General features: G+C 45.1%; 1 protein-coding gene across 4 annotated transcripts in view; it reads left to right on the top strand.

Moving 5' to 3' along the window:
- Window positions 1–23,700, top strand: part of OGFR (opioid growth factor receptor) — a 227,014-nt gene that overhangs the window by 154,137 nt on the left and 49,177 nt on the right. For all 4 annotated transcript variants that reach the window (XM_069650775.1, XM_069650774.1, XM_069650773.1 and 1 more), the window contains one exon: window positions 16,801–16,949. In XM_069650775.1, the coding sequence (XP_069506876.1) occupies window positions 16,801–16,949 (149 nt within the window). The remainder of the gene's footprint in view (window positions 1–16,800; window positions 16,950–23,700) is intronic.

Raw genomic sequence — 23,700 nt, 5'->3', positions numbered from 1 at the left:
ATGAGTGTTTGGGTGAAGAGGAAGAACATGAGGAAGAGGGGTTTGAAGAAGATCCTTACACTAGTGCAGGAGCTTTCGAAGAAGATACAGCTACCTCGCAATCAGTGCACTCAGACCCTGACCTCTTTCACCCTTCTCCTCCCAAGGATTCACCTATTGGAAACACCTCTCCCATAGATGACCAACCTTCACTTAATGCACTATTGCGCAAGGCAGCAGCGCATTTTGAAATAGACACAGGGGAGACTCTTCCTGACATAGACTTTGTAGAGAAAGTTATTAAAGAAAAAGCCCCCGTTAGTCAGTCTATTCCGCTCCTGGCTTCTATAAAGAGAAGAATAACTCCTTCCCTTTCCAATCCTGCCTTAGTCAGAGGGGTCAACCCTCGGATAGAAAAGCTCTTCAGCCCTTCGCCCTCTGACCCGTTGTACATCAGAGGCCATTCTATTCCGGACTCCCTCGTAGTTACTAATACAAGGAAAAGAGCAGGGGTACCACTATCCACTAGTGAGGCACCACCTGACAAAGAGGGCAAAAAGCTCTACGCACTTGGGAAGAGAATCACGACGTCCGCCGCCTTTTCAACTAGGATTGCAAATAACCATTCCCTACTAGCTAGCTACGCAGATGCACAGTGGAGCAAGCTGCGCAGCGAAGCAGAGGACGCAACAGAACCCCTGCGTTCACGCCTGTTAGCTACAATCTCAGAGGGAACTCTTGTAAACCAGGGCATCGTAAAGAACTCCTTAGATGCCGCAGAGACGGCTGGCCGTTCCCTGGTTCAGGGAACACTTCTCAAACGCCATGTCTGGCTGCGCAATTCGGGATTTAAGCCGGAAACCCAGGCTTCCCTGATAAATAAGCCCATAGAAGAAACACATCTGTTTGGGAAAGCAGTTGATGAGGCCCTAGAACATGCGAAGAAAGAGTTTGATACCATCAAAACTCTTGACCAAATTTCTAGGCCCCCTAACAGACGCGGCTATGGCAATAGACGCTCCTTTCGTGGCCAACGCCAGCAGCAAAACCAATAGCAATTTTACTCTGCTACCAACTGGCCCTCTAACAAGGGTAACAACACCCAGTTCAGTCAAAGAGGCCAACGCCGTGGCAGGGGAAGAGGTCGCGGCTCCAGCCCCAAAGGTTCCACGCCCAATACCAACAAATGACTCGAAGATTCGGGTCCCCTCCCATGCATCACCGGTCGGGGGCAGGCTAACATCGTTCCTTTCAGCATGGGAGGGAATATCGTCAGACCGCTGGGTATTATCCACCATAGCCCACGGATACTGCATCGAATTCAACGGTTCCCCGAAGTACAGACCCCCACGGAACCGACGCATGACACCGGAACACCTCACCATTCTTCTACAAGAAGTAGAAGAGCTACTGAAAAAAGAGACCTTGCAGGAAGTAATCCCACTGTTATCACAGGGGGATTACATGACAACACTGGACATGAAAGATGCATACTTTCATATTTTAATGTTGCCAGCGCACAGAAAATACCTCAGGTTCAAGATAGAGAACAAACACTACCAGTTCAGAGTACTACCCTTCGGGATAGCATCTGCACCAAGGGTATTCACGAAAGTACTGGCAGTGGCAGCGGCTCACCTGCGCAGTTTATCCATCCCGGTATACCCTTACCTCGACGACTGGCTCATAACAGGGGATTCTTACGAAACATGCTTCTCCAATACCCAAAAGACTGTAGACCTTATGTTCCAACTGGGCTTCTCCATCAACGAAAAGAAGTCCAGCTTATACCCCAGCCAAATCAAACCATTCCTAGGGGCTATAATTCGAACAAAGGACGGCCTCGTCTTCCCCTCCAACGAGAGGGTCCAAAACATGCTGTTTCAGATCCCCCATTATGTGGCAGGTCGAGAGGTGACGGTACGCAAAGCAATGCGCTTGCTAGGAATGATAGCGTCATGTATTTATTTGGTACCTCACGCGCGCCTGCGCATGCGCCCAATGCAAGAGTGGCTCAACAGCCAGTGGTGTCAGGCCAGCAGACAATGGGACGATCTAGTGGTGGTTTCGCAGGCCTTGGTTCTCTCGCTACGGTGGTGGACAAAAGAAAACCTGTTATTAGGGAAAACTTTAGCCACACCCGCAGTGGAAGCCACTCTAACCACAGACGCATCCCTTACAGGATGGGGGGCTCACCTATCCCATCACACTGCTCATGGAGCGTGGACTCCGAGCTTAGCATCCAAGCATATAAACCTGCTGGAACTACTAGCGGTGTTCAAAGCACTGAAAGCCTTTCAGGAACACCTACAAGGAAAGACAGTGATGGTCCTCACAGACAGCACCACAGCCATGTACTACCTCAACAAGCAAGGGGGTACTCGCTCTCCAGGACTGTCCAAGCTGTCCCAGAACATCTGGAAGTGGGCTCTCAAACACATGTTCCTACTATCACAACATGTACCAGGGGAACTCAATCTGCTAGCAGACGAACTCAGCAGAGACTTCCCCCTGCCCGTAGAGTACGAATGGCGGTTACAAGAAGACATCGTCTTCGACGTCTTCACACAGTGGGGTTTCCCAGAAATAGACCTGTTCGCAACTCTGGAAAACTCTCAATGCCAAGATTACGCTTCCAGGTACCCCCAGAACCAGTCCAAGGGGAACGGTCTATCGATTCCATGGTCAGGGAAATTTGTTTACGCTTTTCCCCCGACTCCCCTTCTCAACAAGATAGTGCACAAGATGCACCAGGAACAAGTTACCATGATACTGGTGGCCCCTAAGTGGGCCCGACAGCCATGGTTCGGTCACTTGTTGGAGATGTCTCTATCTCCTCCAGTGAAACTGCCCTGCCCGTACAACATGCTGTCACAAGACAGGGGCAGGACACTGCACCCATGCCCTCAGACCATGAACTTAGCAGCCTGGCTCCTGAGGTCATAGAATTTGGACATTTACAACTTCCACAGAGGTGCATGGACATCCTCAGAGAGGCCAGAAAGCCTAACACTCGTCACTGCTATTCTAGCAAATGGAAAAGATTTGTCATCTGGTGTAGAGGGAAGAGTATCAACCCCGTTGACTGCTCTCCCACACAAATTATTCTGTACCTGACCCATTTACTGGACTCGGGTCTAGTATTCAATTCTATTAAAGTACACCTGGCAGCGCTTTCTACTTACACCACTTCACAACTCAAAGTATCGTGGTGGAAGATCCCAGTAATCAAAGCCTTCATGGAAGGGGTAAAGAGAATACACCCTCCAATAGCAAACCCAGCTCCCGGCTGGGATCTAAATGTGGTACTCACCAGGCTCATGGGGTCACCCTTTGAACCCATGCACAAGGCAACTCTTAAAGATCTCACTCTTAAGACTGCTTTCCTAATAGCTATTACCTTCATTAGGAGAGTAAGTGAACTACAGGCCCTTTCGGTTTTAGACCCCTTTGTAACAGTTCACAAGGATAAAGTGGTTCTACGCACACACCCAAGGTTCGCACCGAAATTCATCTCCAAATTCCATGTCAACCAGTCTATAGAACTACCAACGTTCTTTCAAAATCCTTCAAATCTAGGAGAAAAAAGCCTGCATACACTTGATGTGCGCAGAGCTGTCATGTTTTACATGGAAAGAACTAGTCCACTGAGAAAGACTAATCAGTTCTTTGTCTCGGTGGCAGCAGGAAGAGAAGGAGATGCAGTTTCAAAATCCACTATATCTAGATGGATTGTACAATGCATCACTCTCTGTTTCTCTCTTGCTAAGAGAGAACTACCCTTCAAGCCAAGAGCACACTCTACTCGAGGCACTGGGGCATCCATAGCATTCTTTGCAAATGTTCCCCTTGAGTCCATCTGCAAAGCGGCAACCTGGAGTTCTGTACACACCTTTACAAAACACTACTGTCTAGATGCCCACTCTAGATCTGATTCCCAGGTGGGACAAGCAGTATTAAGACATCTTTTCTCTACTGTTCCTTCTCACAACCCACCTCCAACTCCGGGTACTGCTCGCTAGTCTATGCACAGCATGTGATTCTAAGCAGATTAACAAACATCAGAAGACAATGCATTACTTACCGTAAAAGCATTTCTGATGGTTGTATCTGCTTAGATTCACATGCGCCCACCCTTCCTCCCCGCTCGGATGGAAGGAACATAGACCCTGTACTTACTCACGTCTAGAAGGCTCCCTCAGGGCAGAAAAATACAAACAGAGGGACCTCGACGCGTGAGGGATTATGGGTACAACGCACGTCACTATAGGGATCGTGTTACAGACACGCCTTGTCGACGTCCCCTTTGCGACTACGACAAACAAAATGCAATACTCCGCAGTGACCACTGGATGTCGGACCTATGCACAGCATGTGAATCTAAGCAGATACAACCATCAGAAATGCTTTTACGGTAAGTAATGCATTGTCTTATGCTTCATATCCATCGATTTCCACTCTTTGCTATAAAACATCTGTTTTTAAGCGTTTAGTCGATGCACAACCTCAACTGTCCACTTATTGTTACATGATCAGTCAGAAAATCACATGTTCCTGATTATCAAACTACATTGAATCCCGGAATGGTTGTGTCCATTAATACAAAGCCTGACCTGTTTTGTTCCCATTTGGCATTTTGGGAATTTCTCCCTGAGACTACGCAGTACATAGAATACCATCATGGGATTCTAACAACTAACCATTCTGTGAAGACCAACATAAGCCCATAGTCGTATTAGAACACAGACAAAATTACAGATGCCTAATATTTTATAAACGCTCTAAGAAGATAATTATCTGCCCGAAACCCCTTTGACTGGCAGAGTGTACAAGAATTTCATTGCTCCTTATCACCACGAACGTCTGAAGCACAACATACTCGTTTTTCAAATAATTTGCCAAATTGTGGGAACCACTGGCTTTGCGGCCAGAGAATTGACTAATGGCAGCAAGGACCTGTGAGAAGAATGTCGACCGCAGGATAATGCTGTGTGTGGTGAGCCAGCATTCAGCAGTGGCTCACGAAGACCACAGGTTACTTACTTATTGTGACTGGCGAACTCTCACAATGTCCCCCAGTGGAGAAGCTTGGCACAACATCGACCGGCAGCGCACCACGGAGGAACAGTACCCATTCCACGCAGGAACAGTACCCATTGTGGGATCGTTGTGGGAGATAAGATGGCAGAGGCCGCTCTTGACAGCCTGTTCGACAAAGCCACACTGACAGTTACGGCATAAGATAAAACCGCTAAGATGCTATATCTGAATTTCATTAATCATTTCTTGCGTGGTGCAGGCTGCGCATTATCTGTCATGTGAGGGGTGGGTCGGCAGGAGTTAAAAAAAAAAAGGGCCACAATTCAAGTTGGAGATCGTGAGCGCACAGCTGTAGCAGGGATGCAAGAAAGATTAGCGACCAGAAATTGTAAAGAAGAGAAAACAGAGGGGACCAGTAGCAGCAGTGAGAGTCAAAAGGCAGGAGCGTATGGGAGAAGAGGAATAGCTGTGGCAGGCAGAGAAAAGTAGGTGGGATAACTCTGTGGGGGGGAGAATGCAGCAGAAGAGGCACAGCAAACCTGGAGAGGAGAATAGAGAGCAAAGAGGGCATGATAACTCTGCAGGGGATAGGAGGTAGCTAATAAGGTGGTCTTGAACAGTAAAGGAGAAATCAAAGGTGGTAGGATACACCTGAAAAGAGGAAAGGGATGGAGGAGGCAGTACAGGGCAGAAAAGAGGGCTGTTTGTAGAGAGTGGAACAGAGATTCAGCTCTAAGAATCAAAGAACCAAAAGATCTCAAGAAACCATTGTGAATCAATGGGGAGGTAAGACCGAGAATGGAAAAACCTAGAGGAGTGAAGAGTAAGAATCACCCGCGGAAGAGAAGCTATTCGGGGGTAAGTAAAGAGGGCCGGATTGTTGAGGGGCATCAAGGAGGATTAGGAAAGAGTGGCCAAAACAGAAAGGGAACTAGTACAAGAAGACGCTGACAAGGTGAATAGTGAGGTCCTTAAAAAAGAAAAAAAAAACACTTATTTATCCTAAAATGGCTTAGACTGTAGTAAGGTCACCATTATTCCAGGACACACATCTGTAGCTCCTTGCACCCAGTGGGATTTGGAAGAAAATGTCCCAAGTCTGACAACACTTGAAAGCCTGAACCCCACATGTCCGTCAGGTGAGAAGTAGCACTTGGAGGTACATTGCCAGACCCCTCGGTAATCTCCCGACGTTGCCCACAGGGCACCACCCATGTGGCCATTTCACAGCGTGTCTCATCACCAAGAAAACACACACAATTACCTACAAAGTTTTTACATGGACCTAACAACAATTTACTATGTGCCAGACTAAATCTAGCATATACGTCATTGGTTACACTTGTGCACTATGGTACATTACATGACAGCACGCAACACTAGCGTTCGTATCAACAAACACACATTGCCCATCTTCTCGGGCCGTCAACACGGATTTCCACATGGGCTGCTGGGCACATGCACATTCTCACATTGCCCCATCGAGTGCCAGCGCTGTCGACTATACAAGCCCACAAACTTGCCCGCGCATGGTGGTTGCACAGCGGAAGCTTTCATATCTGGTTTAATTTATTTCACCACTTGACTGGCACAGCTTCACGTGGAAGCCTGTTCAGCCATGGATCTTTACTATTACCCCATAGCCACATATTGGTAATTATGTCGATCTTTTCCACTAAAAAGGCTCTGCACTTCCCACCCTTCTTCACACATTGTGCCCCTCTTCTTTTCTAGACAGACTGTTCTTCTCCTTCATTGTACATCTCGATCTTCTTACAGGACCTTCCCTTGCGTACCTTCTAAGGCATACCTGCCTGCCCGCATTGTCAGTCTTGATGGTGGGTTCCTACTAATAATACATACTGAAACCACCCCTTTCTTGAAGAAATTAAACACACTTTGAGACCTCTTTAACATATACTCCATTTCTTTGTACACCATCTACTGCCAAATGGGTGTTGTGCCCTACCTTTTACATTGGAATTGCCTTTTTCAGCACTGCACCTATGCTGGGAAACACAGATGACCCACATTGACCTATGCACCTCGGCTTGCTGCCCTCCCTCGTTCTTTCTTTGTCCTTGTTGGGTAAGATTTTCATATCAATGACGAATCTTCCTGACCTGTGTCAACCCCAGGACCTTTTGCTTTATTAGTGGATTTTTGTTCCCTATGCCTCAGTGAGTGAGAACCTTTTTCCACACTCACAGAATCTTTTACTCTTTATATGAGTGTCGTTTTTAAGACTATCCATAGTGTATGGTTGAAGCTATAGTTTCCTACAACTTTTGGGTTTAGGCTGGGTTGCCCCTATGGGCTCCTCCTCTTAATTTATCTTTCATGTACTTGTGTAAACTACAGTTCCCAAGCGGTAAAGAGGGATTTTCATCCTCTTTACATTTTATATAGTGAGCCAGCACACCCCACCTTATGTGGAGCGCTGGGGGAAACAATGTTTCCCCTTTTGTACTTACCTGGTGACATTTTGTTACAATTGTGAGTTTACTTTTTTTTATATTAGTTTAATGTGCAATTTGGTTAATTTAAAACCTTATACACTACAAACAATTCACAAAATAGAAACAATTACATTTTCAATCCTAAAAAAAGTTATCTTAAAAAAGAAAATAGATACATATTACGGTCAGTTTTTTTCTTCCCAATTAAAAACAGATCATGAAATGAAAGAAAAAAAAACACAGTATCAAATAATTCACTAACCGATAACTCTTTTCCAAATATAAAAAGCTGCCCCAATAAAAACCTTTATCTCTGTCATAAATAACTGACCAAAATTGATCTGTTTCAATCCTTTGAAGATCACCAACTATATTTACATACCCTTTGTAATACCATTCCTTTAGTTTAGTACACATAGTAAGAATATGTCTTGCAGTCTCCACCTCTGTTTTGCAATGCCTACATAATCTTTCTGCTCGGGAATATTAGTCCAAGCACCAGTTAGTTCATTACAAGGGAGGGTATTCAAACGTAATTGCAAGATAAATCTTCTCAATGCCCTATTTCCTGTTTTTAACAAATATTCCCTCGGGGTAGCAGGTTGAAGACCCTGGAGAGCGTAGGCAACATATCTTGTTTTAGTATAAAGGTATGTTTGGTTTTCACACAGATCCCAAATACATGATTTTTCCTTAAGGCTTTTCAAAATGCGGGCAGCGTAATCTTTCACCATAGGTTCCTTGTAACCTAAGACTTCAAGGAAGGGCAGTACTAAATTTTGTAAACTTAAAATATAAGTATTCTTGAACCTGCCTTCACTTTTATTTTTCCCCATAAGGTTAAGCAGATTTCCTTCCTCCCCTTCCCCCAGAATGGCATATCACAATCTCATAGTTATTACCACATACTCCCTTAGAGTATTCCCGTATGAGGTCTACGAAAACCGCAGATCTAAATTGTACAATTACCCAACTATCCCAACTTCCAGTTTCGGGCAGAATAATGGAATCTACGTCCCCTGTGTTAATATTTTGTAACTGTGGAATATGTGACAATTTATTCAATATCCAAGCCCGATTTAAGAAAGGGCTTTCATCGGTGGTGAATTTTTCAATGATCTTAATACTTTTACCCACTATGAATTGGGTTTTTTCTTTCATACTGACAGAATTACACGTTGTAATTTTAGAATTACAATACATAGCCAATCGTTCCATCTCCTTAGTGTATATCTCCCTCTCTTTTGCAGAAAGAGACATGGCGTTGTCATTAGTGGGAATTTGAACATATTTAAAATTATTTCCCATAGGCGCTTCATCCCCTGGATCTATTTAATCTATTACATGTCCATTTGCCCTTAGCCAACTATCTAAACCCTTCTGTTTAGTAGGCACTGTTTTACCTACGTCCAACTTCCGCTGGCATTCAATGATTTCATAGTGGTTATCCACTTCTACACATTCAGAGTCTACTGGGGCTGTGGTGGCTAGAGTTAAAGTATTCTTTTTAAAATTCTTATGGGATTTAACCTTAGCCATTGCCACCCTATTTCGGGTAGGTCTCTTATTTTTCCTTTTACGTCTAGTACGTCTCTTTAAACCCTGGGATACAATTATTTCACTAACGCAATCACTTGAATTTATTACTTCAGCCAGATTACCCTTCGAGACAGATGACTCACTGAGGTGTGTCTTTGACTGGGAGTCCCCTTTGTCATTTTCTTTCTCGGCAGCCAAAACCAATTCACTCAGATCTCCTAAAGCGACATTTGTCTTGAGAGTCATTTTTTTTTCCTAGGTAAATCATTTCCCCAGCATTCCTCTACCATAATCCCAAGAGACCTGGTGTTATCAGTAGTTTGTTGGACCAAAGATTTGATGTCGCTCTGTTCTTTTAACAACTTAGTACAGATAGTCAAAAGAACATCCATCATGGTAGTCAGAGCATCACATTTCTCTCCAACTTTTAATGAATGTTCACTCGCACCACTCCTTACCGTATTTTGTGTGATTTCAAAGGAATTTCCAGAAGTATTCCAAGACACATCACCCTCATCTGGTTCAGATTCTATTTGTGCGAATTTGCCCAGATCAGGTGTAGCTGACAAATTTATTCCAATTACATTATTCATATCTGTTTCATCTACTGCAGAAATATCCAAATCTATGCCCGCACCCATAGATTGCCGCCTGAAATTCTGTACTAATTTCAGCAGTGAATTGTTATCAATCATCGAACTGTTGATATGGGGAGGAGGAAGTTGCATTGTTTCCGGTACATTCACTTTTTCCTTAATGGTTAGAATCTTAGGTTTCTCTAATACACCTTTGGTCGAGCTAGATTGCTCTTTATTACCTCCTTTATTTGGGTTTTTCCCTTTACCCAACTTCAGAGTTCCCGATTTTGAAATCGTTATGGGTACATTTTGTTTTCCCTTTCTTTGACCTGAGGTTGTGTGAGCATGGGCGAGGGCCCATGATACTAGTAAATGGAAAGGGAACCAACCACTAGGGAGTATGGGAGGAGGAGACAGGAATCCTAAAAACCCCTGACGAGAAGAACCACCTCGCAGCCTACAGAGTTTTGGAATCCAAGGAAATGCGCCGTTAATAAAACCAATAGAGGCTAACTGCCTACCATTGGGAAACTATAACTAAAGTGCAAAAGTGATATTGCAAAATTGCTTATGAACCACAAAATTAGCATTCGTAAAAATACACCATTACTTAAGAATTATAGGGGAGAATAAATCTTCGCAGCCCCGAAATGACTTGTAAAACCGTAAAGATCTTCAAACAGTATCACCATAAAAAAGAGCTATCTGTAAAAAGGAGCAAAAGGTATAAAAAATAAAAACCATTCCTATAAAAATTTAAAATACAATAATAGTCACTATTTCATACTTATAACAATATTAAATTTGCCCTGTAGTTATATATTTTTGTGGGATAAAACTTGAATAATCAGTTTATAGATAATAAGTAGCACCAATTATGTCCAAAGAAGCAATTCCAAGTGGCCACCTGAGTTGGGTATGGCCGACAGCTTAAGGAGCGGACTTAGTCTGACTCTTCCCCCCAACCAGGAGATCCTTTAAATGGATATAAAATGGGTTGCTTACTTCTGGTCCTTCCGCTTACGTTGAGTGTCACCTTGACAGTTTTCTAGGTACAGAGGCCGGCTTCAATAAATGTTAGGACGCCACAACACGCCCAACAGCCTAACAGCACTGCGCCCTTGTCTCCACTGCGGGCTTGTTGCCTGGCGGCAAGGTCCGCAAACAAATATTCAGGGCACAATTTTAGAAAAATAAAGCAGCGTTTAGGATCAGCGCCGCATCAGGATCCAACCAAAAAGGCACCCAGAGTGTGCCGGCGTTTGTTTTTGTGGCCCGCACTTCATGTGTGGGCGTGGCCTGGCGACAAGGTCCATAAACAAATATTCAGGGCACAATTTTAGAAAAATAAAGCAGCGTTTAGGATCAGAGCCGCATCAGGATCCAACAAAATTGTGAGTTTACATGAATGGCTGGTGGCAGTGGATTTACCTTTGACTTTTAGTCATTTTTTACTTGCAGGCTGTTAATTCAGCCTCAGTAATGTACAGAAGAGCCACCATTTAGCTAAAATGGTGGGCTCCTTCTTTTCTTCGCCATTTCTTGTGTGCTTGTTGTTTGAGGTCTTCCCCCTCCCATTCTAGATGGGAACGACCTCAGTGGCTGTTTTGTCTTCGGTGGGAATCCTTTGGATTCCCTGCCCAGGCTTCAGAGTGTCTGCAAAGGTAGGAAGCGAGGGAGGAGTCCAGAACTCTGCAGCCCTTTTGTCTTTCACCTTGCCTGAAAGGAACACACACCTGATTGGACAGCCAGACCGCCCCTTATTGTAAAATTCACGGAGAGAATGCAAAAGTTGTATTGTATTGTTGTTCCCGGAAACAACTCTGAACCTGGAAGCTGCTGACAAGTCGACCACTGGACCTGAATCCGAAGAGAAAGATGATGAAAGCGTGGCTGAGATTATTCCCAGCGACCAGAGAGCCTGCTGTGTAACCTGAGCCTGCTGTTACCCTTCCTTCCAAGCGACCTGGGGACTCCAAAAACGGCGACCCCAACCCAGAGCCTGATAAGATCCACTAGACTTTGTGGGGCTGCAATACCCTGGGACCTCGAGCCATTGTGTGGTGTACAGTCTTCCGAATTGAGCTGAAACTTTGTGGGCATCCTGCTGAACCTCCAGAGATGTCAATCGAGTCCAAAAAGTCCCTTTAGCAGCTTGCAAGTGATGAGAATCCGACCAGCGAAATTCAGTCTTCTGGCTCCTGAAAAGGGTACCAAATCCACAGAGCCACATCCAGCCTCGAAGAACCTCTTGCCTGGAACCTTCCCTGTTGATCCCTGCTGCAGAAGCCCTTCCAGTGCCCTGTCTTCATGACAAGGAATTCAGAGACCAGGTTTTTGGCTTCAGATCCTGAAGTCTCCCCTGTTGCAACCTCTTCTTCTGTGCTGAGTAAACCATGTGGAGAACCTCTTGCCTACAGCCTTCCCTGTGATTCCTTGCTGTAAAATTGATTCCTGTGTCCTGTCTTCATGATAAAGGAATTAACGACCAGGTTTTTGGCTGCAGATCCTGAAGTCTTCTTGCTGCAACTCTTCTTCCGTCCTAAGGTACTGTGTTGGCTGGGATATTTACTTACCTCACGCCTGTGTGATTTCTGTAAAGCTTTGGGGTGTTCTTGTGATTGTGAGTCCTCTCATCCAGTTTGCCCAGTCCCCTGCTGGAATCCTCCTAGGGTGTCTTCTCTGAAGTCCCTGAACCCTAACTAACTTTAAAGTAAACTACTTACTTGTACAGTCTTCCACAGGAACACTTGACTTTTGCCTGACCACTACTCTTCTACCTCTGAGTGAACTCATGCAATAGAATTGGGATGGACTGGACAAGTAAAGGATTCTGCCTGGAAAAGTATAACAAGTGTTTTACTTAATTGTGAAAGAGTTGGCTCGTAACTGTAACTCTGAGAGTGGACAATTACAAACATTCTTACCTTGAATGTGTGTTGTGCCAGTCTGAAAAGTATATATAAGGTTATTTTACTCACCTGTGAATAGTTTGTGCCTCTATCCTCAAAAGTAATGCTGTTGGCTTGACTTTACTATTCCTGTTAGGATATGGTATGTAAACTGTTAAAGCGCACTGTCACCAGAGGTATCTTGGCGCTAAGAAGGAGAGAGGGAGGAATACCAATAAAGGCCAAAGTAGAGTTAGAATAGCAGGCTCTTCACAGATTTTATAAAGGCTAAATGGTTAGGTATAGCCCTAATCTTTGGTGGCAGGTTGTTCCACATTTGAGCCGCAGCCACAGAAAAAGCCTGACCTCCAATCCGTCCACGACGGTATGGGGGGACCACTAACAGATCGGCTGATGAAGAGCGCAGCGAAAGGGAGGGGAGATAGCGAACAAACTTGGACTGAAGATATTCTGCCCCCAGTCAATGAAGTCGGTGAACAATGCACAGAGACTTAAACTCAACTCTCTGGCTAACGGGGAGCCAGTGTAAAGCATGCAGTACCGGGGTGATATGCGCACTATATGGGGAGCCAGTCGCAGTACGTGCAGCCAGATTTTGAAGACGCTGGATTAAGCCTTTAGGCTGCGCCCGATATAGTGAATTACAGTAGTCCAGTTGGCTGAGCACCATGGCAGCGATAACCGGAGGGTGGAGAGAGACTGGTAAAAGTAGGAGAACCTTCTTCAGTATCTTAAGATGAAAATGACCTACTTTTCACACAGCTGAGACTTAGCCATTAATTAACAGTGAAGCAGAAAGGGTGATACCGAGATTCTTAACCTTTGTCACTGGAATGGGTAAAGGACCCAGAAAGGAGGGTCAAAAGGTGGACACCCAGAGTGAGGGATAAGGGGGGGGCACCCACCACCATAACCTCTGTCTTGTCCCCATTCAACTTCAGCCAATTTCAGCTCATCCACTCACCTACAGCAGTCAGGCACTGATGGAAGCAAGACAACACCTCGTACGATATAGATGTACAAGTGCCTCAATTGGGTCTTGCTTCCTCTGACTTGCTGTAAGCCTGTCTAGAATAACTCTGAATAAGGTTATACTTACCTTTAAGTTGCTGGTAGCTCCTTTTAAAAAGTAAATGGGTTTGCTTACCTTGAGTAAGCGGCGTGCCATCCAAAAATAGAGAAATGATTCCAATATAGGAAAAACGGGAAGTGAGAATACACTGATACAAAAAAGTGTGGATTTATAGGCCACATAACAGTAAATGGTTATTAACGTCACTGTATATCTTGAAAAGATACTCTATTAAGAATTGCATTGGAGAGGTTCAATGAATTAATGTCACCTGGATAAAGCCTAAATGGGTGAAACATTAGCATGTGCTCATTTTATGGCAAATGGATAAAGGCAAAGCCTCAGTATTGTTGCTGCTGGAACCAACTGCTGCTTTCAATCTGGTTCATCATTGCATTCTAGCCAGCAGGCTATGTGAAAGAGCTTATTTCTCCTGTGAAGCAGATAGTTGGTTTCTCTCCTTTCTGTCTGACTGTACAGCTAAGGTCTTCCATGAGGAGGCCATGTCTGGGGGTTATGTTTTGTTTTGGAGTGAGGAGTACCGCAGGGCTCGTGCTGGTCCCCCACTCTCTTTAATTTATTTATGCTGGCACTGTTTGATCAATTGGATGTGATTTGTTACACACAACTATACAGATGATGCTGTGTCGCTTCCCACTCAATGGTAACTACATCAAGGTCACTGAAGTCTTCAATACCACCTGCAACAGCATCCACTTTTGTATGTTTAACAATGGTCTGGCCCTGAACAATTCCAAAACTCTGCTTATAATCTTAGGCACTCCCGCGTCTGTTAGATCAAACATACTCCACCATCCAAATTGCAGACTGTCTGCTGCAACTCTCAAGAAGGTAAAGACTCTGGAGTCACCATCGATCAAGTACTCTGAGGGATCACATCAGCTGCTTTTGGTGTCTTAACTCCTACTACTATAACAAGCTCCTGGCACAACTCAGACCTTTTCTTGAAATGTCCAGCTGTGCTTCCCTGGCTAGAGCAATCGTAGGCGGTCGTTTGGACTACTGTGCAAGCTTTCTACTGGGTGTGAACAAGGGGGAGATCAATTGCCTACAAGTTGTTCAGAACAGTGGAGTCAGGGTAGTAGCAGGTCTGAGAAAAACGGAACATATATCTGCAGCAAGGAGATCACTTCATTGGCTTCCCATAGCCAAGAGGGTTTCGTTTTTTACCCTGTGCATTGCACATTCCTGTCTCCATGGAAAAGGTCCGCCCTATCTGACAACTCAACTAAAATGGCTATCGGACAGATGCAACCTCTGGTCCAACCACACTGGTCTGCTGGAATCACCTAAAGCCAAACTGTCCGTTGTGAAAAGGGGACGTTTCCCTTTCTCGACTCCTTTGGAATACTTTACCACCAGATTTGCGACTATGTTCTAGCCTGGTCACCTTTAAGTGTCTGTTGAAAACTGTGCTTTTTGAATAAACCTAACACACTTGTGTTTTCTCCCTTAGGATTTCTATGGTTCTCTCCATGTTGATTATTATCCGTCAGTCTCAGTGCTCTCATACCTTAGGGCTTTTGCCTCAGCGCTTTAAAGACATATTAAATAAATAAATAAATAAATAAATAGGTGTCTGGAACTTTCATAAGTATTCTGAAGAAGGTTGTTTACTTTGGTCTGTGTACCTTCGAGCATTGTGGTTTGTTTTTAATAATGTGTTTGACTCTATGACCAGTACTTACCCCAAGACTTAACTTGGCCTATTTGTATTTATAATAAACCTTTATTTTTCATAATACTTCTGGTTATCAGTGTTTCTATTGAATTGGTGGTATACTACAGGTTCAGTGTACTGTCCTACAGCCCTCTCTCCCTCCTAAGATAAGCCTGGCTGCTCTGTCTACGCTACCATATACCGAGGTGGTACAGCCTTATACGAAGAGTGGAGTCTTGTACTGTCTCAGTTGAATGGTTTTACTATGACCATAGTTGGACTTCAGAAAAACTGTCCCAACACTCCTGAGGAGGGCCGGGCCCATTTTTGATGAAATGTGGACCCTTTCATCGGCCCGAAACTCAAGCGCTTGAGTCAACAATATAAACCTTTAGGGTTATCTACCAATTACACTCTGATGAAGACCTGTTCAAAACAGACTAGTTACAGTCTACATTTGGCAGACATGTGTCACTGTTAGATTAAACTACACTACAACACTGTGTAATATTCCCAATATTGTGTTTTATAGTTTCATGTCCTCCTGATTTCGTGACCTGTGTGCTATTGTTTTCTACTTTCCAGTTCTTATGCTAATGTTTTGTTTATAAAATGTGTGCCCCTTCACGGTTGTTTTGTGCTCAAGCTGCTTGATTGACAAACTGATTTGTCTTTTTGTTGGTTATTGCACTGCCTTTTACTTGCATGAATTTTTGTTGCATTATCTAAAACATTTTTATTAAAATATCATACTTGATACCGATCTACACATATTACTGTGTGTTTCGATGGGCCTGCCCACGGCTAGTTCTTACATCTATAAATATATTTGAACTATTCCTTTGAACACACTAAAATCGCACCACACTTGTGCTTTCAGGCATTAGGCTTTTTCCTTTGCATTGGCACTTGGAGGAAATGCCAGCATTCTGACTACAACGATGACAACATAAAAGATTCAACCAAGCAAGAAAGAAGTGCCGGGGTCACTTACAAACCCCATTGTCTATGAGTTACTTTTGAATGATCGCCAGGACGCAGAGCCACAAGGAAGTGAAGGATCGACTGGTGGACTGTGGGCCACAAGCAAGCTCTTTTGTGTATATTTTTTTTAAACCCCTCATTGATGTACCCAGTCAGTCCCAAGTCCTTGGCCTATTTATTTGTATTGTGAAATAAACCTGTTTGAACCTGATTGTTCAAGTGTTGAGTTGTCTGTCGATCTCTTGGCCATGGCAGTGTGCAGAATCCTGTCAATGTATCTTATTCGTTGATTGATGAGTAATGACGGTTGATGAAAACTCAAGCTCCAGAAACCAAGAACATGACTGTTCCAAATTATGTGAACAGGAAGAGAAGCCATAATGGGGGCGGAGCGTGCTTAGGGATGTTCGCAAATGGGGTACAGATCACTGGGTGTCCTTCACCATGGGCACATGTAGCACTAGCACTGTTCCTCATTGACAATCCTGCGTGTATTTCATGAATTCCTCTTGAGCCTACCCTGAAATGCTCAGTGTGTGCTTTCTGTGCTTTGCAGGAATTTAAAAAGAATAAAGAGGTGAAGGAAAGATTTGTCCGCGCGTACAAGCTCATGCTGGACTTCTATGGGATAGAGCTTGTTGACGAGGTCACCGGCAAGCTTAACAGAGCACAGCACTATGAGCGCCGCTTTCAGAACCTCAACTGGTGAGTATATCACAGTATTGTCTACACAAGCTATCCGGGATGCTGATCCTGCCTGAGATGATCTTTACTGGATCCCCTTGCAAGTAAAATAATCAAGAAACCGAGTATTCAAAAACAGTGTTCCTTGCACACTATAGGTACTGCCAATCTGCTTTGCAAGAACTCCAGCAAGTGAATGACCTACAAAATTAATCTGTGGGCAAGACTGAAGGATCAAAAGTTTCTGCCATGTTCTTTAGCAGCGTGTGGTGGATATGCTCAGAGTATTTGCCTCGTTTAATCTATACGTTCGCCCGTTGTTATGGAGATTTATCATTTTGATGCTTCTCTCCCTTTCCTAGTGACACCCCCAGCACTTTTTGCTGGACTTCTGGACCTTTTTCCTACTACCCTGAATGAGTGGAGCTTTTTTCCACTCATTCAGTCTTATTAGCTCTGACTTGTGGAACTCTGTTCTCCATGTTTTAACTTTCTTATGGAGTCTGCTTTCCTCCATATATCTTCTAAGGCATCTGTGTTTTACTTTTGCAGCCCACAGCACCCTATGTGCAGTGTTGCTAGGGACCCCTTGCGTCGTCCTTTGAGATTTGTTTCCTATCCTTAAGTAACTACTGCTCTTAAGGATAGAGGGATACATTGGATCCTTCCTCAAACTTTATACTCTGAGAGATTATCACACACTACCCTATGTGGAGTGCTAAGGGATACCTAGTATCCGCCTTCTCTCTGCTCCTGGTATTTTTTTTTTTTATTTTTTTTTTTAGTCACATAACCTACCTTCTAGTTATGGCTGATGGCAGTGGACGTGTTCTACCAACTATTGTGCTATTTTTTACCGCAGACTTTATTCACAGTCCCGGTTGTGCACAATTTATTTGCATTTATAAAGCGCAACTAACCCGTTGGCATCTAGGCGCAATAGGGTCACCAATGTTCTAACATGGTGACTCCTTTTTGCATTCACCATTTCTAGCGTGGTTTTTCTTTGTTAGCCCTTCTACCATTCTGGGAGGGGGAGGCCTGTGCATGCATGTCCCCACCTAAGCTCCAGTGTGTCTTCTGGACAGGCAGGAAGTAGGGGGTGAGTTTTTCACTCCCCTGCCCTTTGTCTACCTTAGTGCCTGAATGGAACCAGTGCCCACTGGGGGGGATGGATGTCCTGATTGGACAGCCACACGCCCCTTTCTGTAAACTGCTGAGAGATTGCAGAGGAGTGTGTGCTGTAACTGAATAGAAGGTGAGATTCCTGAGGTGAAAAGCAAGTCGACCATGTTAGGTAAGAATTGGTGTAGTAACACTGGTGTAAGACTACACAACCCTTATCTTCTTGGTATTAAGTAACCCACCTTTTGGTATAGGTCTGAACTACACAAGTTGGTAGTGTAACTGAGCAGCCAGGCCTATCTCAAGAGGGGTAAGTGTGAGCTATAGAGCTGTAGCAATGTGATTAGCAAATACAAGTCGCCAAGTAACACTTACACTCAAGGTTTCAGTTATAAATAGTTATTTATTTAACATCAGTTTTTTTTAAATACGCGTTCTTTAAAAAGGGCAAGATATGTAACACTGTAAATATACTTAAAGATACGTTTCAGAATCAAACAAGTTAGTGGGTACTCTTTGGATATGCTTATTACACACTTCCTACACTTGGATGTGACTTCATTCCCAAGGACAGTAATGGCATTTATATATCGCAAGTTATATTTTGTAGATTCTGAAGTTGTAGAAAGGAAAGGTTTTAGGAAGGAAAAAGGTTAAAAAGCTTCTCAGTACATGTGAGTATACTTAAATCTTCCAATGAAGTCTAGACCAGCCTTTCCCAGCAATAACCGTCTAAAACAAGTTACCACCTATGAGAGACAGAAATATCAAAGTCAATGGACTACAAGAGTCTGCAGGGAACCATGACCGCCAAGTCAATTGAAGCACATTCTATGGAGCTGAGGCACTTCTTAAATAAAAAAAAGTCTTGCACAAAGTTAGAGTGTTTTTGTAGGGTCACAGGCCTGTGAACAGCAGAGTTGGATTCGACTCCAAAAAGTAAGCCAATTCAAGTCTCAACCTGAGAAGAGCACAGCTAAAGAGACAATGAGGTAAGTACCCCAAGCCACAACAGTACCTCTGGGTTGAAGAAGAGTGATCCAGCTGGATTATGTCCTGTTGCAGCGGTGCAGACCCTGGGTTCCTGTTAGGGAGAATTCTAATTTCTTTGCCAATTCCCTTCACCCTTAGGGCCCCAGTTATTTTGCTGGATAGTTTTAACCCTGGAGTAAGTGAGACCTTTTTCTCACTCATGTGTTTTGACCTGATTTGAATTATGCGTTTCCTTTGTTTTTGGGGTCTGACAAACTCCATAGGCATCTACATTTGGTATGGGGACACACATCACCTTCAGTGCAGTGTCACAGAGAAATCCTCTTGATTTCTCATAAGGTATACATACCTTTTTCTTGTGTGAACTACTGTTCCCAAGAATAATAAAGTTAAATTGACTTTACATGTCTTTTCTCGTTGTAGGTCCAGCACACACCATCTTATGTGGAGTGCTGGGGGAGGTTACCTAGCCCCTTTTCCTACCTACTCATGTAACATTTTTTCTGATGCTTGTTAATCTGCTTAAAATCACTTGCTGTGAATATGGTCCCGACATCCAGTGGTAACCGCAGAGTATTGCATCTTGTCTTTCGGGGACCGAAAGGGGATGTCGGCATATGCGTTTCTGTAACACTATCCCTATCGTGACATGAAGTGTACCCAAAATCCCTCACGCGCCGAGGTCCCTCAAATTGTTTTTTTCCGCCCAGATAACTGGTCGCCCTATAGTGGAGCTCTTACAGAAGAGACATTGTTTATCTTATACCGACTTGTCAGTTATTCCCCGTTAAGTCACTTCAGTCACAAGAACATCTTCGACGAAGACTGCGGGGGATTCGGCTATGGCGGTGGGATTCGGCGCCTAAGATCCGGCGGCCGGACCTTCCACGTGGTCGGGCCCTCTGTCCGACCTTTATAGTAGGGAGAGTGAGGTCAGGGTGGCCATATTTTCGGTATGTATTTCCTCCTTTCCCCTCTTTACCCTTTTGGTCTGGTCATCTTCCCCTTTGGCTATGTAAAGGACTCATTTTAGGTTCTGCCCTAAGCGTAGGGTCAGATATCCTTGGAAGGACGAACACAAAACGCCTGTCTCCCCGTAGATCATGACGAAAAACGGTGCGCGGCCTGCAAACTCCTTCAGTTATTCCCCGTTAAGTCACTTCAGTCACAAGAACATCTTCGACGAAGACTGCAGGGGATTCGGCGCCTAAGATCCGGCGGCCGGACCTTCCACGTGGTCGGGCCCTCTGTCCGACCTTTATAGTAGGGAGAGTGAGGTCGGGGTGGCCATATTTTCGGTATGTATTTCCTCCTTTCCCCTCTTTACCCTTTTGGTCTGGTCATCTTCCCCTTTGGCTATGTAAAGGACTCATGTTAGGTTCTGCCCTAAGCGTAGGGTCAGATATCCTTGGAAGGACGAACACAAAACGCCTGTCTCCCCGTAGATCATGACGAAAAGCGGTGCGCGGCCTGCAAACTCCTTCGGCCTAAGACCCTTAAGGAGTGCCGTGTGAAGCGGTGGGCGGCCTACGGTATGTCGCGGGTGGAACCCCCTCCCCCCACTGCCACACCCTCTGAGAGTGACAGGGGCACCTCAGATGACCAAACATCCGTTGCGGATGTGATAGAACTCAAGGCGGACACTTCTAGGTCCGCCACGCCCGTCCCCGACCCTTTAAGGCCTGACTCTGGTCTCGCTTCAGGGACAACACCCGGCGACGGGGGCGTACAAACGCATCTCACTAAGCATACAACCCCTACACCGGTTTCAACGTCCTCGTCGAAACAGGTGAGAGCGCCAACAGGGCTGCCGAGAATTTTGACTGTTTCCTCGGATTACGCAGATCCAAAGCCTTCCCCGCATCCGCAGCAGCGTCTAGCGACTGGGCTATCTAAAACAAGTAAGGACGCTACCCCAAAAACTTCACACGTCGAAGCACGGAAATCCGACGCTGCGACGGTCCCAAAGGCCGCGGTAGGCCCGACAGCTGCAACTAGGCCTCTAGTCAAAAAACACACCGCTAGGCCCTCTAACGCCGCAGAAGGTAATATACCTGCCGGTAGACCTACCGATAGACCATCGGAGCAATTATCTCAAGCCGATTCGGCAGTTATCGAAGACAGCATCGAGAGGATAACGGCGGCGGTGGGGCTTATCCCGGTTCCGCCTAAAATCATGGGGCAAGCCGCGGAAAAATCTTCGGATGTGGTTTGGGGCCCAGATTCTCACGATACTTATGAAGAAAGCCAAGAGCCTCTTTCCAACACCCTAAGAGACTCTTTTCGGCGCCAAAGGGCGGAAGACGACAATTTTCCACCGGTAGGCCCGTCTGGGTCTTCCAAATGGACTAGAGAGAAATTCGAAGGGTGTATGGATCGGCTGGAGAGAATTATCAGTTTTTCTGATCATCATCCCCGAAAAGGTCTCGTGGAGAGCCTAACCCTCAATTTTCTTCTCACTATCAAGAAGATCAGCCTTCTGTCTCATTCCAGCATGAAGACATTGTCCACATGGACACCTATAGGGACATTTACAATGAAGAGGAAGAAGGTTCATTTCTACAGAATTATGAAGAGGAACAGCAGGGTACCACAGACAATTGGGAAGAAACCCAGCAACAGGGAACGGACCCATGGACACTGCCACATCAAGATCAGGACACTGATGTTTTGTGTCTGGATTCCCCTGCATCCACCCCGGCTCGTCAGGCCTCACCTGTAGATGACCAGATGGCCTTCAACTCTATGTTGAAGAAGGCAGCTGAACATTTTCAGAACTCAATCTTCTGGCAGACGTGCTCAGCAGAGATTTTCCTCTGCCTGAAGAATACGAATGGCGTCTGCACGAAGACATTGTGTCCAACGTCTTCGCAGAATGGGGTTTCCCAGAGATCGACCTGTTCGCAACTCAGGAGAATGCCCAATGCCAAGACTATGCCTCCAGGTACCCCCAGAACCGCTCCAAGGGGAACGGTCTCTGGATAACATGGTCAGGGAAATCTGTCTATGCTTTTCCCCCCCCGACTCCCCTTCTCAACAGGATAGTGCACAAGACGCACCAGGAACCAGTTACCATGATACTTGGGGGGGGCCCCCATGTGGGCCCGCCAACCCTGGTTCGCTCATCTGATGGGAATGTCCCTCTCCCCACCAGTGAAACCACCCTGCCCGTACAACATGTCTCGGGACAGGGGGGAGACCCTACACCCATACCTACAAACTCTGAATTTAGCAGCCTGGCTCCTGAGGTCATAGAGCGTGGACATCTACAGCTACCTCAGAGGTGCATGGACATAATAAGGGAAGCTAGGAAACCGAACTCACGTTATTGCTATGCCAGCAAATGGAAATGTTTTGTCATTTGGTGTAATTCCAAGGGTGTCAATCCCATCGATTGCTCACCCACACACATTGTGCTGTACCTAACCCATCTACTGGACACTGGGTTAGTCTTCAATTCCCTAAAGGTTCATCTGGCTGCTCTGTCAGCCTACACCTCATCACAACAAAAGGTGTCTGGGTGGAAGATTCCGGTGATTAAGGCCTTTATGGAAGGGGTTAAGAGGATTTATCCTCCCATTTCTCACCCAGCTCCTGGGTGGGACCTAAATGTGGTTTTGACCAGGCTCATGGGAGCTCCCTTTGAGCCTATGCATAAAGCAAGTCTAAAAGACCTGACTTCAGCCTTCCTAGTGGCTATCACTTCTATCAGAAGGGTTAGCGAACTACAGGCACTTTCTGTTTTAGACCCCTTTGTTACAGTCCACAGGGATAAGGTACTTCTGCGCACACACCCCAGATTTGCGCCTAAATTCATCTCGAAGTTCCATGTGAACCAGTCGATTGAACTACCTACTTTTTTTCAAGAATCCTACTAGCATGGCCGAAAGAAGCCTACACACACTAGATGTGCGCAGGGCAGTCATGTTTTACCTGGAAAGAACTAAACCACTGCAGAACACGAACCCATTTTACGTTTCAGTGGCAGCTGGTAGAGAAGGGGAGGCTGTTTCTAAATCAGCTATCTCAAGGTGGATTGTCAAATGCATCACACTATGTTACACTCTTGCAAAGAGAGAACTGCCCTTCAAGCCCAGAGCACACTCTACTCGAGGCACTGGGGCATCCATAGCATTCATTGCAAATGTTCCCCTTGAGTCCATTTGCAAAGCGGCAACCTGGAGTTCTGTACACACCTTTACAAAACACTATTGCCTAGACACTCATTCTAGGTCTAATTCTCAGGTGCGACAAGCAGTACTAAGACATCTTTTCTCTACTTTTCCTTCTCACAACCCACCTCCAACTCCGGGTACTACTTGCTAGTCTATGCGCAGCATGTGATTCTAAGCAGATTAACAAGCATCAGAAGACATGCATTACTTACCGTAATAGCATTTCTGATGATTGTATCTGCTTAGATTCACATGGGCCCACCCTTCCTCTCCGCTCGGGGTGGAAGAAACATAGATGTCTTACTACTTTCTCCCTTTTTTTGTACTCACTCACTATAGCCTTGGGCTCCCTCTAGCAGAAAAAATACAATCTGAGGGACCTCGGCACGTGAGGGATTTTAGGTACACTACATGTCACGATAGGGATAGTGTTACAGACGCGCCTATGCCGATGTCCCCTTTCGGTCCCCGAAAGACAA

The sequence above is a fragment of the Ambystoma mexicanum genome, chromosome 3p, assembly GCF_040938575.1.
Source record: "Ambystoma mexicanum isolate Mex_15411 chromosome 3p, UKY_AmexF1_1, whole genome shotgun sequence".
NCBI classification, from domain to species: domain Eukaryota; kingdom Metazoa; phylum Chordata; class Amphibia; order Caudata; family Ambystomatidae; genus Ambystoma; species Ambystoma mexicanum.
The sequence above is the reverse complement of the archived record's forward strand: the minus strand, read 5'-3'. Positions and strand labels throughout refer to the sequence as shown.